This window comes from Stegodyphus dumicola, chromosome 1 (genome assembly GCF_044657685.1).
Source record: "Stegodyphus dumicola isolate Sdum_Otavi_A_Nest chromosome 1, ASM4465768v1".
NCBI classification, from domain to species: domain Eukaryota; kingdom Metazoa; phylum Arthropoda; class Arachnida; order Araneae; family Eresidae; genus Stegodyphus; species Stegodyphus dumicola.
The window spans coordinates 119,238,592-119,254,463 of NC_140768.1; the positions used below are offsets into that span (position 1 = coordinate 119,238,592).

General features: G+C 36.1%; 1 protein-coding gene across 2 annotated transcripts in view; it reads right to left on the bottom strand.

Annotated features, from left to right (window-relative positions):
* LOC118202906 (synaptic vesicle 2-related protein-like) overlaps positions 1-15,872 on the bottom strand; it is a 119,969-nt gene that overhangs the window by 78,248 nt on the left and 25,849 nt on the right. For both annotated transcript variants that reach the window (XM_085819775.1, XM_085819771.1), the window contains exons 4-5: positions 13,702-13,773; positions 11,016-11,140 (exon numbers count right to left, since the gene is read on the bottom strand). In XM_085819775.1, the coding sequence (XP_085675901.1) occupies positions 11,016-11,140; positions 13,702-13,773 (197 nt within the window). The remainder of the gene's footprint in view (positions 1-11,015; positions 11,141-13,701; positions 13,774-15,872) is intronic.

The following is a 15,872-nucleotide window of genomic DNA, read 5'->3' on the forward strand; positions in this document are numbered from 1 at the left end:
TACTATAATCGCTGAGAAGACTTCTGTCCATCAAGTTTGTGTGCAAGTTAAAACTGATTGTTTAAATGATCAGGTACGTCGCTTCTGGGAATTAGACTCCATAGGGATACAAGATGCGCAGAAACGAAAAATGACTACTCGAGATGAAGAAATTTTATCAGAATTTCACAAAACTTACAACACTGAAGACAATCGAAGAATTGTGTCTCTGCCTAGAAAACCATTGGTCACACCTTTGCCTACAAACAAAATTATAGCGAGAAAACAGATTTCATTCTCTTCAAAAACGACTTGCATCTAGTGATGTGTTAAAGACACAAAGACAAATGCAGGCTAAATTACATTGAACAAAAGCATGTTGAAGTTTGTTCCATATATGAATTCAATGAGAAGCCAGTATATTACCTTCCTCATCATGCTGTACGAAAGAAAACGCAATCTGAAACCAAGTGGAGAATTGTGTTTGATGCTTCCTCGCATGCTCCAGGAATGATTTCACTGAACGATACCTTGGAAGCTGGCCCGAATCTTCTTCCTGAATCTATTGGTTGTCTACTAAGATTTCGATTGCATAAATTCGCTGTTACATGTGATGGTAAGCAAGCCTTTTTAAAGTTGTCACTACATAAAGAAGATAGGAACTTCACAAAATTTTTTGGGTACAAATTAAAATCTGATTCATCTCAACCTACTACTTTTACAGATGAAATAACTGTTTAAAGATTTACTCGTTTACCATTTGGCCTTGCTTGCAGTCCGTTTTTACTCTGTGCTGCGACACGAGAATTGGCTGCAAAACATATCGCAGAATTTCCAATTGCTGCACCAATGATAAATAAACATCTCTATATGGATGACTTTCTAGCTAGTATGGAAACTAAATCACGCATTATAATGCTATTTCACGAGATCAAGAATTTAAGGGCTCTAATGAAATTGCCTATGAAAAAATGGGCTACAAACTCTTTTAAACTCAAAGATGTACTACAAACACACGAAGAATCTCACAAAATGGAAACAACTGTCTTAGGTATTGGCTGGAATACAACTTCTGATACTTTGAAGCAGGCATTCAAGACTTCCCTCTGTGTTTCTACAGACAAACCACTTACAAAGAGATGGTTACTCAGCTGTATTGCTAGTTTTTATGATCCCTGAGGCCTTTTTTCACCGTTTACTATTCTTGGGAAAATCTTATTCCAAGATACATGGATTCTTGGAATCAAGTGCGATGAATTACTACCTGTTAATTTATCAACTTTATGGTATGCAGCTGTGAAAGAACTTGATGACATTGGCTCCCTTCAAATTCCTCGATGCATAGGCATTTCATCACATGTTCTTTTTGCTATTCATGTGTTTTGTGACGACGCATCTGAACCTGCCTATGGTTCAGTTCTTTACATTGTTACCTTTAAAGGTGACCAATCGAATGTGAATTTAGTGTGTAGTCGCAACAAACTAGCTACTATAAAGAAAGCTACCTTACCTCGTTTGGAGCTCTTGGCGGCCCTGATGGGAGCACGATTGCTGCAATATTTCTGTGCTGAAACAAACATCTGTTCGTCAAATGCAACATTGTGGAGTGATTCTCAAGTTGTCTTAGGTTGGATACGCAGTGACCCCAACAAATGGAAAACTTTTGTTAGCAACAGAGTAACAGAAATTATTTCCTATACCAATCCTTCACAATGGAGACATTGCCCTGGCAAAGACAATCCAGCTGACAAACTTTCTCGAGGTGTTTCACCATCAACACTAAAAAACCTGGAAATTTGGTGGAACGGCCCTCCATAGTTAGTCAAATCTCTAGAATATTGGCCTCATTCTGATATTATTTCTAAAGATTACAGTTATAACTTCGAGGCAAAGAAAGAAAACGTTCAGACCCTTCACATCGTATCTACTCAACCAATCATAAAGGCTGGAAACTACAGTTCTTACGTTCGATTTTTACGTGTAACATCTTGGATTCTTCGCTTTATTCACAACTGTAGGAAACAAGAAAAGTTAGTGGGTGAATTACATGCTACATAACTGAATCAAGCTCGTATTTATTGGATATAGACCGTTCAGAAAGAATCCTTTCCTTCAGAATATGAAGCTCTGTTGACAGGAAAATCACTCCCTAAGAAATCAAGGATAAAACAATCTAACCCTTTCTTCAAGAACAATATTATACTTCTTGGTGGTCGACTACAATTTTCTGATTTATCTTATGCTGAAAAACATCCCATAAAATTGGAAGGTTCTCATCATTTTACAAGCCTACTGATACGCCAAACACATTTACGAATGAATGCATCATCTCGGTGTTCGGATTGTACTTTCTCAGCTCCGTTCAGAATATTGGATATTAAGAGCAAGACAAGCCATTAAAAAGGTGATAAAGACTTGCCTTCCATATAAAGTACTGAAACAAAAGAGAAGTGAACAGATAGAAGCTCCATTACCAGCTGAGCGAATTCAAAAGTCATCTCCTTTCGAAACTACCGGAATTGATTTTGCTGGATCACTCTACGTAAAAAATAATAACTCCGTTACAAAAACTTACATTGTCATCTTCACTTGTGCTACAGCTCGAGCTATCCACTTAGAATTAAGTTCCGATCTGCGTACTGACGTCTTCCTACTTGCATTACAACGTTTTGTCTCTAGACGTTCACTTCCTCATACAGTGTACACTGATAATGCCACAACGTTCTGCGCTGCGGACAGAGCTGAAATTATTGTGGGATACTATATCCTCTGCCAAGACACAACATTTTTGTGCCCACCACAACATCAAATGGAAATTCACCGCCTCCGAGCGGCTTGGTGTGGAGGATGGTGGGAAAGAATGATAGGCTCAATTAAGCGATGCCTTCGGAAAACATTAGGTAAGGCTCTTTTGGATGACGCTGGTTTGATCACTGTATTATGTGATATTGAAGCCACTCTCAACAGTAGACCGATTGTCCACGAATACGGAATAAAAGATGACTCTGAGGAAGCTTTAACACCCTCGCACTTCCTCATAGGAAAGAAATTAAATACTATTCCTTCCAGCCCCACAAATCCTGAAGCAAATTTAAATCGTATGTGGAAGAATTGTCAACATTTGATGGACTCCTTTTGGAAAAGATGGCAAAAGAAATATTTGATGGACTTGCGTACATTTCATCAAGTGCGGAATCCATCTGAAACAAATAAAATACGGAAAGGGGACATTGTCCTACTACAAGAAGATGTTAGACCTCGCCACACCTGGAAAAAGGCCCGTGTTGAGGAGCTAATCCTTGGCCACGACAAAAAAGTCCGTACTTGTGTTCTGCGCCCCAACGGACATACCATTACCCGACCTATGCAGCTGGTCATTCCCCTGGAGGTTGACCAGGATGGGGAGGATGTTGCGATAAAGACAGCGAACTATTAAAATTAACATTACCCTTTTTGTGAATGGGGTATCACTTACGTTTTTGTATTTATAAATGTCTTTTGATTGTTCTATACTTCACGTTTATATTAGGAAATAAATATGTATAAAATACTATCTCCTAATAGCCAGCATATATGACATGAACTCAAAAGTAGAATTTTAAATTAATACTAAATCTTAGCTAAAGGCTACGCAGAGGTATTTAAACGCGTAAGTTGGCTCTTAGCCTACAACGGTGCAATAGCATTCTCTGCAAGAATAAAGCAATGCCGTAGATAGGAATACTTATCGTAGGGAAACAACTAGTAAAGTGGCCTTCAGGCAAACACGCTCTGACTAAATTTCAAAATATCGCTTAAATATACGCAAGCTAAATTTGCATTCTGGCAGGAAAACGAAAAAAGAGAAGTGACAGTATAGATTTGCAACATAAAATAACTGATTAATTAGCATAAATACTTTACACGGTTTCCATTAAATGATCTTCCGAGTAACATACACTGCTTATCATAAATTAAGGAATATCCCAAAAATAGCGATAACTCCCTCAAAAATAAGCAAAACCGTGTAAAATTTGAATGCAAAGTAAGAGTAACTGAATAAAACTGCAATATGCAAATTAGTGGCGCTGCACTCGGAATACGTCATCTGCGAGGAGAATAAAAGTTCATGTTTGAGAGCAAGCCCACATATTTCACTGTGATGGTGACATCAGAAATCTGAGATAACCAATTCGTAACAACGACCTCCAGGCATCATTTTACCTGCAGAGCTACGATGGAGAGCCATTGGGAGACAGGATAAAGTCAAACAGAAGTGGCTAGATGGCTAAATGTGAGTCCTTCTGTGGTTCATAGACTTTGGAGGCGATTTCCAACCGCAGATTCGGCATCTAGGAGGTTCAGCCAAGTACGGCCAACTGCTACGACGAGCGCCGATGACCGATATTTGACATTATGTTCACGCAGGAATAGAATCGTTACTCCTACTGTTTGGTTAAACATAGCGCCCTCTAGGATCAGCGCCCTCTTGTGAGAGGAGCAAAATTTAGTTGAGTTGGTTGTTGAAGAAGGTACGCAGCGGACCTATGGTGCGTTCGTTCGTTCCTCTTTGTCCGTGCTAATGGAGCACATAACTTGTAACCTTGTACATTATGTAAATAATTAAATATTTGTGTGGCCTAACTTAGTTAGTTTTATTTTGGAACCAGCGCCAATTATCTCTCGTAACTCATAGCATTTTATATCAAATAAAAGTAATGGTCCGCTCGCGGAGTTGTTTTTTTTTTTAACTAAGTTCGTATTAGTATAGAATGGCCACTATAGTTGCTTTAAATCGAAAAAAGGGCTCACTAAAAGCCCAGCTAACTAGAATAGAGACTGTCATAGCGATAGTACCAGCACATGGACTAAAATCAAAATAGATGCCAAGCTCAAGGCCTTGGAAAAGATGTCTGTTGCACTGAATACACTACGATCGGAATATTATATTGCTGTGCCTGAAAGGGATGATACTTCTGAATTAGAAGAGGAATTATTAGATCTAGAAGCAAGAATAGACGATCTAGAGGTGAGTTTCAATCAAATGTTAATTGATAATGTTGCTAATATTAGTAAGGTTGATATCGCAAAGAGTAGTTGTGAAATAAAGTTACCTGAAATTCCACTTCCGCAATTTAGCGGAAAGTATGAAGAATGGAGCATGTTTAAAATTGAATTTAATAATATTGTTACCTCTAACAGATGCACAAAAGCTACATTATCTGCATGCCGCTCTTAAGGGAGAAGCAAAATTGTTGCAAACTCAGGAAGATACTTTTGAATCATTATTTAGGGCTTTAGAAAATCGCTTCGAAAACAAGAGAATTCTTGTTAATATTCACATTAAAGCTATTTTAGAATTCGAAAAAATTATTCATGAATCATCGAAAGAATTAAGGCGTCTAGTAGATGCTGTGAATAAAAACATTAGAGCTTTAAATAACTTGGGTTTCGAACGAAACAAATTCTCTGATATTTTAATTACTACTGTCATTTTAGACAAAATAGACAAGGAAACTCAAAAACAATTCGAATTATCGGTAAACGCTTCAGATGTTCCTAATTTCGATAACTTGATGACATTCTTAGAAAAAAAGAAGTCAAACTTTGGAAAATATCTTAAAAAACACAATAAAATCAAAACGAACGAATAAAATAAAACCAAAAAACCTTTTTGTTTATTCAAATAATTCGGAAAGAAACTGCGTTATATGTAATTCGCCACATTCCCTTTTTAAATGTAGTAAATTCCTTGATATGAATTTTGGTGAAAGATTTACGCTAGTAAAACGAAATAACTTATGTCTGAACTGTTTGGGAAATAGGCACATCGCTTTGCAATGTCTATCGAATCATTTTTGCAATATTTGCCATTCAAAACATCATACATTGCTTCATAAGGATGAGTCATCGAATTCGGATTCGGTTTCAAATAAACATCCGCAGACGATAGAGCAGAGGACAGCTGGGGGGGGGAAGGATATTTCTCCGGCGCCTAATGAGAAGTAGTAAATGAGATGTTCTGTCACTAATTTCGAAAATGTTCGATTTACATGGTTTAATTGGGCCAGTGGTCACAAAGGCCAAAATATTCATGCAAAGGCTCTGGCTTGCTAAACTCGATTGGAATGACACATTGTCAGATTCTATGGCCAAGGATTAATTTCGTATCCACGCTCTCTGAACTAAGTAAGATAGTAGTATAAGATTCCTAGATTTGTATTCCAGGAAAATCACATAGTGCTCCATGGATTTGCAGATGCGTCATCTTCGGCATACGGAACTGCAATCTGTGTTCAAGCTTTACCAGTTTCGGGATTGCCACCCGTTCGACTTTTGTGTAGCAAGTCACGAGTTGCACCTATAAAAACCTTATCAATTCCTAGATTGGAACTGTCAGGTTGCCTTCTATTATCCAGATTGATGGATAAAGTGAAATCTTCGTTGAATGTTAAAGTAGAAAAAGTGATTATTTGGTCTGATTCTACGATTTCTCTTACTTGGATTAGAAAATCACCACACTTGCTAAAAACTTTCGTGAGTAACAGAGTCGCTTTAATACAAGAGCTTACGGGGTCATGCCAATGGAAATATGTGCCATCTGAATGTAACCCAGCTGATGTCATATCGCGTGGACTGTATGCCAGTGACATTCTTATGTGTGATATCTGGTGGAATGGACCAGACCTTCTCCGTGAGGACATGCATTATCCAGAACAACCTATTGAGCCTACCACTGATAATGACTATGTCAAGGAACTGAAATGTTTATCAGACTCTAATTTTGCAATATTAGAAAATAATTCTAGTTTAACGTCTCTCTTAAATCGAACAAATAATTATATAAAATTAATCAAAATTTGTAGTTTTATTTTTAGGTTCTTCAGAATCATTAAGAGTAAGGAAAGGGTTTCAGGGCCTATATCCTTAGAGGAACAGAAAGGGTCCGAGTTAACACTGATTCGGGAAGTGCAGAAAGGTGAGTTTTATTCTGATATTGAGTCACTTAAGAGGGATAGCCAAGTACCTCGTAGGAGCAAGCTTAAGTCTTTAAATCGATTCATCGATAATGATGGAATCTTGCGCGTCGGTAGCAGACTTGCGCAATCTCAGGTAAGTTATGATTGTAAATATCCAATCATTTTGCCAGCTAGACATAGGTTGACTTATTTGATCATGTACTATTATCATCTGAAATATTTGCATCTTGGACCAGAAGCTCTATTGAGAACTGTTAGACAAAAGTTTTGGCCCATCAGCGGCAGGAATCTTGCTAGAAAAATAGTACATGAATGCGTACAGTGTTTCAAACACAGACCTGTACCAATAGATCAGATAATGGGTGATCTGCCTTCTGAACGAGTGTCAGTTGAATCAACCTGTAACAAATGTGGACTAGATTTTTGTGGTCCGTTTCTGATAAAGGCAAAAAATAAAAGAAAAGGAGTTTTTCAAAAAATGTATGTTGCAGTATTTGTGTGCCTTGCTACAAAAGCAATTCAGTTAGAAATTGTCTCAGACTTATCTTCGGAAGCATTAATTGCTACCCTAAAGAGATTTTTCGCTAGGAGAGGGAAAAGCTCAACCATATTTAGCGATAACGCTACAAACTTTCGTGGAGCACGAAATGAATTAAACAAGCTGTTTAAATGAGCTAAAGTACCAGAACAAGGGTTATCCGACTATTTGTTGTCAGAGGAGATTGAGTGGAAATTTATACCTCCTAGAGCACCGCATTTTGGTGGGCTTTGGGAGGCAGACGTTAAATCGTTCAAAACGCATTTTAAAAAAACGGTTGGGAATTCAAAATTAACTATTGAAGAATTTTTAACTTTAGTAACACAAATAGAGGGAATATTAAACTCCAGACCAATTTCTCCTCTCTCTTCAGATGCAATGGATTTTAATGCGTTAACGCCTGGACATTTTTTAATTGGCCGTTCTATAACAGCCCCTATAGAACCAGAAATTATAAATAAGTCTGACAACAGATTGTATAGATGGAAAAGAGTCACCAAAATGACTCAAAATATTTGGAAAAGGTGGCAACGGGATTATTTATCGCAACTTCACGAGAGAACGAAATGGCAGTTTAAAAAAGATAACGTTAAATCTGGAACTATGGTGCTCGTGAAGGAAGACAATTTGCCTATTTGTCATTGGATTTTAGGCCAAGTTGAAGAAATTATACCCTGATTGGATAAAAGAGTTAGAGTAGTTAGTGTACGCACGGCAAAAGGTCTCTTTAAAAGGCCTATCACAAAATTAAGTATTTTCCTATACCAGACAACTATCAGATATAAATTTTTTATATTATGAATGGACATTATTACATTATTCATTTAGTGCAAGTATAATATTTGTATGTGTATAATTTGCATGTATTTGTATTGCAAGTATAATATTTTAATTTTTATATTATATGATATTGAATTTAATTGTAATTGAAATAATTTGCGTTAAATTGCATTTCATTGTGTATTTCATATGTATGTCTAAATTTGAATTTGATTGTAAAACTTTTATGGCATTATTGAAACTTGTTTCAATGGGGGCCGGAATGTTCGATTTAATATAGCGCCCTCTAGGATCAGCGCCCTCTTGTGAGAGGAGCAAAATTTAGTTGAGTTGGTTGTTGAAGAAGGTACGCAGCGGACCTATGGTGCGTTCGTTCGTTCCTCTTTGTCCGTGCTAATGGAGCACATAACTTGTAACCTTGTACATTATGTAAATAATTAAATATTTGTGTGGCCTACCTTAGTTAGTTTTATTTTGGAACCAGCGCCAATTATCTCTCGTAACTCATAGCATTTTATATCAAATACCGACTCTTCTTAGATCTTCCCTTGCTGCAGCCACCGGAAGGTTGGTGTCAACGTCAACTGTGCGTAGAAGGCTTCAGGAAGGGGGTCTGTATGCGAGGCGACCAGCCCTTTGCGTGCTGCTCACGTCCCGCCATAGGAGAGACCGCTTGCAGCAGGCACGACAACATGTCTACTGGACGCCCGATCAGTGGAGGCTGTCCTCTTTACGGATGAGTCTAGGTTTAGTCTAGAAAGCGATAGTAGGCGTTATTTGATATGGAGAGAACCTGGCACCCGTTATCATCCGTCAAACATCCGTTAGAGATGCATACGGAAGAGGCAGTGTCTGTATTTGGGGTGGCATCCCTTTGGGTGGACGCACAGACCTCCATGTCTTTCCAACGGAAATCGTGAATGCTCCGGTTTATAGAGATGACATCCTTAATGCTTATGTGCGCCCATGTGCCGGGCAATAGGTGATGAATTCCTGTTACAGAACGATAACGCAAGACCACACAGGGCTTGCATCGTGAATGATTATCATCTATTCTTCTATCATCTATTATCTTGATCGTGAATGATCAAGGAAACAATTATGCGCATGGAGTGGCCAGCTCGATCCCCGGCCTTGAATCCTATCGAGCACGTTTGGGATGCTTTAGAGAGACGTATAACTGCTGTCAATCCGCCCCCCTCAGACCCTTGCCGCGCTTGCAACTGCTTTGCAAGAGCAATGGCTCTCGCTTCTTTTGGATGATAGACCGCATAATTGAAAGCATCACGCATCGCTGTATGTGCAGTATTCCTTCTAGAGGCGACCATATTCCATATTGAAAGTACTTTTCCTATAGAAAACTGACACCTTCGATTTGTTCGTTTTATACATGTGCTAATTTCTATACTACCATAATTGTCTGGTAATTTATTTTTTGTTATTTGATACCTTTTTATGTGTTGTATATTGTGGGTACGTTTCATAAAAATCTACATGTAACTTTTTCAGTAATCGTGATTTTTCCTTTATTTATGATAACCAGTGTAGATGGATGCAGTTAATTAGATAATTAAAAATGATTAAATAAATAAATAAATAAAAACTAAAAGAGGCGAAATTTAACAAGAAATTCCTAAATGTTCATTTAAGTCACACTATGATGAATAAAGGATTATATTATAGTACACTTAGGTAAGTTATCACATCTCTGAACTCCATTTATTAAATTTCAGTGTCAGTGCCTAATCAGTTACAGCTTACTTTCACCCTGAAAACGTACAATCATAGAAGCTACCGCCCAGGGAGTATAGTGGCTAGTGACGCTAACTGCAGTACCAGTGGGACCAGGTTCAAATTCCGGAGAAGGCATTTATATTTGTAAACTTATAGTGTCTGTGCCATGGAGGTAGGAAGTAATTTTATTAGGTTTATTCTTACCTCCATGGTCTACGCAGCAAGGGGGCACTTAAAATACACAGTGAACCGAAATCTACTCGAGAGGGTGTTGGCAGGGTAAGAGGAGTAGGAGACTCTCTGACCGCCTCCCCACCGGGATGTTATTCCTCAATGCTTACTGCTTCGATCAGTTCACCATTTTTACTTTTGCCGCGTGTATTGAATGTAAAAGAATAAAGTAACACCTATCACAGTTTGTATTTCTGCTTTGAAATAGCTGGCTTCGTAATATAATTTATTCATATGCTGGCTTATTTAAAATGTTTCACAACCAATTGTCAAATAGATTGCTTTAGTAATAATTTCTCCATGCAGGTTGCCGCGGTGTACAAAAGTTTGGTATACTTTGCTCTGTATTCTAAATTATACTTATAATATAATTTACAGAAGATTTACATGTTTCGAGCAAAAAAAAAAAAAAAGTATTTAAGTATCGCAACAATCTTAAAACATAAATGTCAATAAACACTGATTTTTGTGGCTTAACGGATAAGATCTTGTTTTTGTTTAAGAAAAGTATATAAAGTATATGAAATATTTTTTATTTATTTTTAGGTACTAAAGCTCCATGCGTATTTTGTTGAATGATATAAAATGTCGACATTCGCAGTTTTCGGAATTAAAACTAGAAATACGGTATTTATAGTTATATTTGGTTTATTTCGTCAGAAGCTACTTTATCGTGGAATTTTTTGTTATGGGCTCTTTCATTATGTACTATTTTTTTATGGTCTCCGCAGTTTTCTTTTTTTTTTTTTATTTCTTTATATTCATGAGCAAGGTGAGTATCAACTGATACTTACCCTTGTGCAACGCCACCAAGAGCAAATCCCATGCAACATCTGAAGACAGCCATCCATATGAAGGAGGGAGAGGCCGCACTCACGGTTCCAAACAGGAACAACAAACTCACAGACGCAGTGAGGGACTGGAAAAGAAAACAGAGAATGGAAGATTAACCCGAATTTCATTTGAAATATTTAATTCATTTGAAATTTTTAATTATAAATTTGAAATATTTGAAATATTTAAATTTATTGTTAAGGAAATGTAAAATGTTTTAGATAGGAATAACTACATGTAAATGTAGAGAAAAAAGTGTAAAAATTCACAAATAAATGGCATGCTTGTAACGAATCAAGGGAATGTGAACATATAATACAGTTTGAATGTGATATATATTTGTATGTGTGAAATTTCAAATTCAATTTTTTAAACATGTAGCATTTCGTTGTACAGCATTAGTATTTTTCGAAGCGTTCCCAGCATGTGCTATAAACTACGTTCTATACGACGGGCTAAAATTGTGCGTGTAACGATCGTGTCTTTAGAAAGTACATCTAAATGCAGAAAATCGGTACGCATCAAAACGTTCTCAACACATACATTCCAAATGGTACAAGTATGGGCTAATGTGGTGTGTATTACAACTGTGTTCGTAGCATGTGCGTACATTTGGACGTACAACATTGCTACTTTTTGAAACGTTCCAATCAAATGCTACAAAATTCGTTCCAGACGAAGGTTTTAAGTAGTGTGTGTTATAACCGTGCTCTTAGGATAATAGCACATCCATGTAAGTGCGTTTCAGCTTACAGCGCTGGTATTTTTCGCAGCGTTTCCCAATACCAGCTATGTGTGTTCCGTATGATGTACTAAGTGAGTTACAATCATATTCTTAAGACATGGATTTCAAAGTGTAAGGTTAATATTTTTCCAAACATTTCCAAGATGAACTGTAAAATACATTTTACACGACGTGCTAATGTGTCACAACCGTGCCCTTAGGACATACTTATCAAAGTAACCTTTGAATAATGGCAGATATGCGGCCGGACCCCGGCCTTCTTGAGTCAGTAGCTTCCCGTAACCACTGCCAATACATATGTATCCCCTGCCAAGTCTGTTTGTAAGATCGCAAAAGGTAAATCCACCTTCTCGTATGCTGCTGGTGCTGGCATTTTCGTCTCTTTGAAGGTGTTTTTGACTCAAATCTTGCTCACCGCGTTCAGTCAGGAATGCAAATAAAGTCCACGAAGTTTACATAGCATATTGATCACTCTAACCGACAAAGGGTTTCACCAAGAAACCTCAGATTTCCCAAAACTACTTTGAGAAAGAGGTGTTTTCTTGATTTTAATGTCGAAACACCTCTTGTTCTTTATGTCTGGATACTTTTAATATATTGCCTTAATTCTTTATACCCGTTTGAGAGTTGCCTTAATTTCTTGAACATATTTCAAGATTCACGTGTACGTACTTTTTCAAAGGTGTCACAAAGTGTATCCTAGGCCATATATATAGCCTGATATATATATATATATACATCGGGCTATAGGGTGTGACAGCCTGGCTGGTCACAGGGTTTAAAAGCAAACGTGATTTGCACGTTTATAGTGGCGATATATTTTCGTCTAGCGTGAAGTGTGAAAACTATTATCTATTTAAAGTACACCTAGCACAACTCTTCCTTTAGTGTTGGGATTTTATTTCCAATCAGTGTCTATATTTAATGCAATGTATGGATAACTATGGTGAAAATAATCGTTTACACACTACCTCACCCGCATCCCCCTCCACAAAACGAACATTGTTCATTAAGCAAAGTCTGCCACTTATCAAGGAGGTTTTTTTAATTTACTTTATAAAAGATTAAATTCTTGAGTTTTATATATTATAAATTGTAGTAAATCAAATGCCAGTATATTAGTGTATATCACGCGGAAAAGTTTTATATATTAAGAGCTAGTGAACTTTGAAAGTAATAACCAAAGAAGTGAAACTAATTATCGTATTTATTCAAAACTTTGTCCTCGTAGGTTTTGAAAAAAAAAATGTTTGAAGTATTCCCGTAATTTTCGCCTGCTCAGGGCGTTCAGAAAGCGAGATTCCTTAAGTTTTAAAAATGGATTTTTTTCTATAGTGATTGTTTTCATCTTAGACTGATTTGATAATTGATTTGTTCATGAGATTTTGGTTGCATAGGCTCTGACTGATGAAGCAATAATAGTGAAATTCTTCAAGAAAATGGAATATTCTGATGATCGTGATGATTCTGAAAATCATTGTATGCTGAAATACAGATAGTGAAATACAGTGACCATGCAGACGACATTCAAAATACAGGAAGGAGAAATAAAGATATTTCATTAGATAGTGGCAATGTTAATATTACTGCTATTATATTACTATACTGTTAATATTATTAATAGTTAAAAGTAGTTTTTTCACCACTACTTTTCATTTGTTATATTCTTACTGCAACCGCATCCTTTGGAATTGAAAAATTTTCATAATTTTCTCCTTTCCATTTTCGCACGATAAAATTAGTAAAAAAAGAGTGGAAATATGCCAGTGAATACACTATTTGCATCGTTATTGGAATTATTTAAATATGTTTCTAATGCCATAAATTAATACCTAAGAAGAGTAAAATCACAATAAGAAATTCTTTTATTTTCTGTGAAACAGATTAGTTTTATAACTTACCTTTTTCCTTCCGTATATATCAGCAGCGATTCCTAATGTAGGGGCGCCTATCATGATGCCTGCAAACACCATCTAGTGAAAAAAAGATGTTTATTTTAAACATTTGAAATTGATTTATTAATAAGGAATAAGTAAGTAAGGTAAGGGCTTCCTCATTCCACGAGAGTGAACCACACTATGAGTTCCTTCGCCCCTTAGAACTATACACAGAGGTTCAACCACCGCCCTCGCACTAATAAGGAATAAAACATACTGCTATAGTTTTAAGGAAGAGGAGTGTAAACCACTGAGCCTAGCAGAATCAGTACAAAGTAATAAATAGTTTGCATAATGTTAGATTGGAGTTTTGTGACACACTGTGCGAAAATTCGTGAAAATGGCATATTTTTTTCCTGCATTTTTCAAATGCATTAATGAAGCATTAGAGAAGAAAGTGGCTTACAAGGTTATGATTTGATACCTCTGTCGGAAAGGTCACTGTAACAGAATTTCGCAAGGGTATGCTGCAGATATTAGGAAACGAAGTCGTATTATATGCAACTATTAAAAGGCAGGTCGCTGACTTCCAGCATGGCCACGAAAATATTTTGGATGAACCATGAGATAGAGGTCCAGAGACGGCAACAACCTAGCAAAACATCAAAGCTGTGCTGGTATGATCGTGGATTTATACTGGTAAACAATATCTGACTGTTTGGAGATCTCAATCAAAAATGTGCTATATATCTTTCATCAAGAAGTGGTCCGCTGGACTATACCCCAGAAACATTGTCTTAGAACAAAAATGAAGTGTTAATTTTGGCTGTTTTTGTGATGAAAGGCTACACTATCAACGATGAATATCACGCGTTCGATACACACACTGAGAGATAGTATGATTGAGAAGAATACAATGAGTGAAATTTGAGAAAGAATTAATCCTAAATCAAGAAAATGTACCTCCTGTCGCGTTGACAGTGGCTTCATCTCATTTCTCCAATTCACCTTATTCCCCAACTTATCTCCATTTAGTTTTCGGTTTCAATTCTAGTTACACTCGCCTACAGTACATGAGACGCCTCTTAATGTGATCGAGGTTAATCTTATCAATTGGTTATTGTTATCGATTTGTCAAAATCCCGTCTATTTATATGTAAAAATATAGAAAATACATTTCTTATTATGATCAACAAGTCGGTTGGTATTATCAGAATGTATAGAAATTACCAAATGGCAGAAACATGTTACCAAGCAGTTTGGTTTCGATTTAAGACTACCATACGGAAAGGAACCCGTTTTCAAATATTTAGAAAAATCGATTCGAATTAAATGCACTGAATTCTTGACGTTGTTTTTGAGTCCCAAAATATTTGAAAAGTTCAAGTTGAAGCATCAATGAAAAAACAAGATATCTGCCAATCGTTTTCTAAAACAAGTCCAAGAGTATCGTGTGATAAACTCTTTGAAGTATAAAATAATGAAATTGTAAAAATACTGAGATAAATATTATATGGTTTATAAAACTAAATATTTAAAACTTCTAAAACTGATATAAAAAATTCAGTTATTCGCACCATATTAACATACAGGGCAGTTTTTTGTGGTAAAACACCAGAATTTTCGATATCATTTTTCTACCCCATCCCTGGTACTAATAGCGTTTTATATAATGAGGAAAATACAGTATTTTAGACTTTAATAAAGTATTTTATAAACTAAATATTAACTTACAGAGTAGTTTTTTTTTTTTTTTTTTTTGTGGTAAAATACCAGAATTTTCGGTGTCATGTTTCTGTCATATCCCTGGTACTAACAATTTTTATATAATGAGAAAAATACTGTATTTCGCGTTACTCTTTAGTCTATAAAATATTTTGTAATGAAATATTTTGTAATGAAATATTTTATAAACTAAAAAGCTGTAACATATAAAGTTGAAACCAAACATCCAATCATTCAGACAATATGAATAGGCAGTTATTCAGTGCAAAATTTTAGTATTAATTTTCAGTTATATCATCTCTAATACGAACAATTCTTTCAATCATGATTTGTATTAGTAATTTCTGTAAATACCTGTAACATTTTTAATAACTTTATTCATAATTTTACTAAATAATTAATTTATCTTAAATAATAATAATTGTAATAATACGAACGTTTAGATATTTGCTCTCATATTTGATTATTCT